The sequence below is a fragment of the Egretta garzetta genome, unplaced genomic scaffold, assembly GCF_000687185.1.
Source record: "Egretta garzetta isolate BGI_Z169 unplaced genomic scaffold, ASM68718v1 scaffold968, whole genome shotgun sequence".
NCBI classification, from domain to species: Eukaryota; Metazoa; Chordata; class Aves; order Pelecaniformes; family Ardeidae; genus Egretta; species Egretta garzetta.
In genome coordinates this window covers 112,958-113,461 of record NW_009260641.1, presented here as the reverse complement: position 1 = coordinate 113,461, position 504 = coordinate 112,958, and the positions used below count along the sequence as shown (strand labels likewise).

Sequence of the window (504 nt, the reverse complement as noted above, 5' to 3'; positions counted from 1 at the left end):
CATCTCCGGGGCAAGATGCCGGAGCAGAGCAACGACTACCGGGTGGTGGTGTTCGGCGCCGGCGGCGTGGGCAAGAGCTCGCTGGTGCTGCGCTTCGTCAAGGGGACCTTCCGGGACACCTACATCCCCACCATCGAGGACACCTACCGCCAGGTCATCAGCTGCGACAAGAGCGTCTGCACCCTGCAGATCACCGACACCACGGGCAGCCACCAGTTCCCGGCCATGCAGCGCCTCTCCATCTCCAAGGGCCATGCCTTCATCCTGGTCTTCTCCGTCACCAGCAAGCAGTCCCTGGAGGAGCTGAAGCCCATCTACCAGCAGATCGTGCAGATCAAGGGCAGCGTGGAGAGCATCCCCATCATGCTGGTGGGCAACAAGTGCGACGAGACCCAGCGGGAGGTGGAGAGCAGGGAGGGGGAGGCCATGGCCAAGGAGTGGAAATGCGCCTTCATGGAGACCTCGGCCAAGATGAACTACAACGTCAAGGAGCTCTTCCAGGAG

The 504-nt window shown here is 62.7% G+C and overlaps 1 protein-coding gene across 1 annotated transcript; it reads left to right on the top strand.

Annotated features, from left to right (window-relative positions):
* Positions 1–15: 15 nt before the first annotated feature.
* On the top strand, positions 16–504 carry DIRAS1 (DIRAS family GTPase 1; the record flags this gene model as incomplete). Its single annotated transcript, XM_009645566.1, has 1 exon — positions 16–504. A coding segment is annotated over exon 1 (489 nt), but the record flags the coding sequence as incomplete, so codon positions are not given.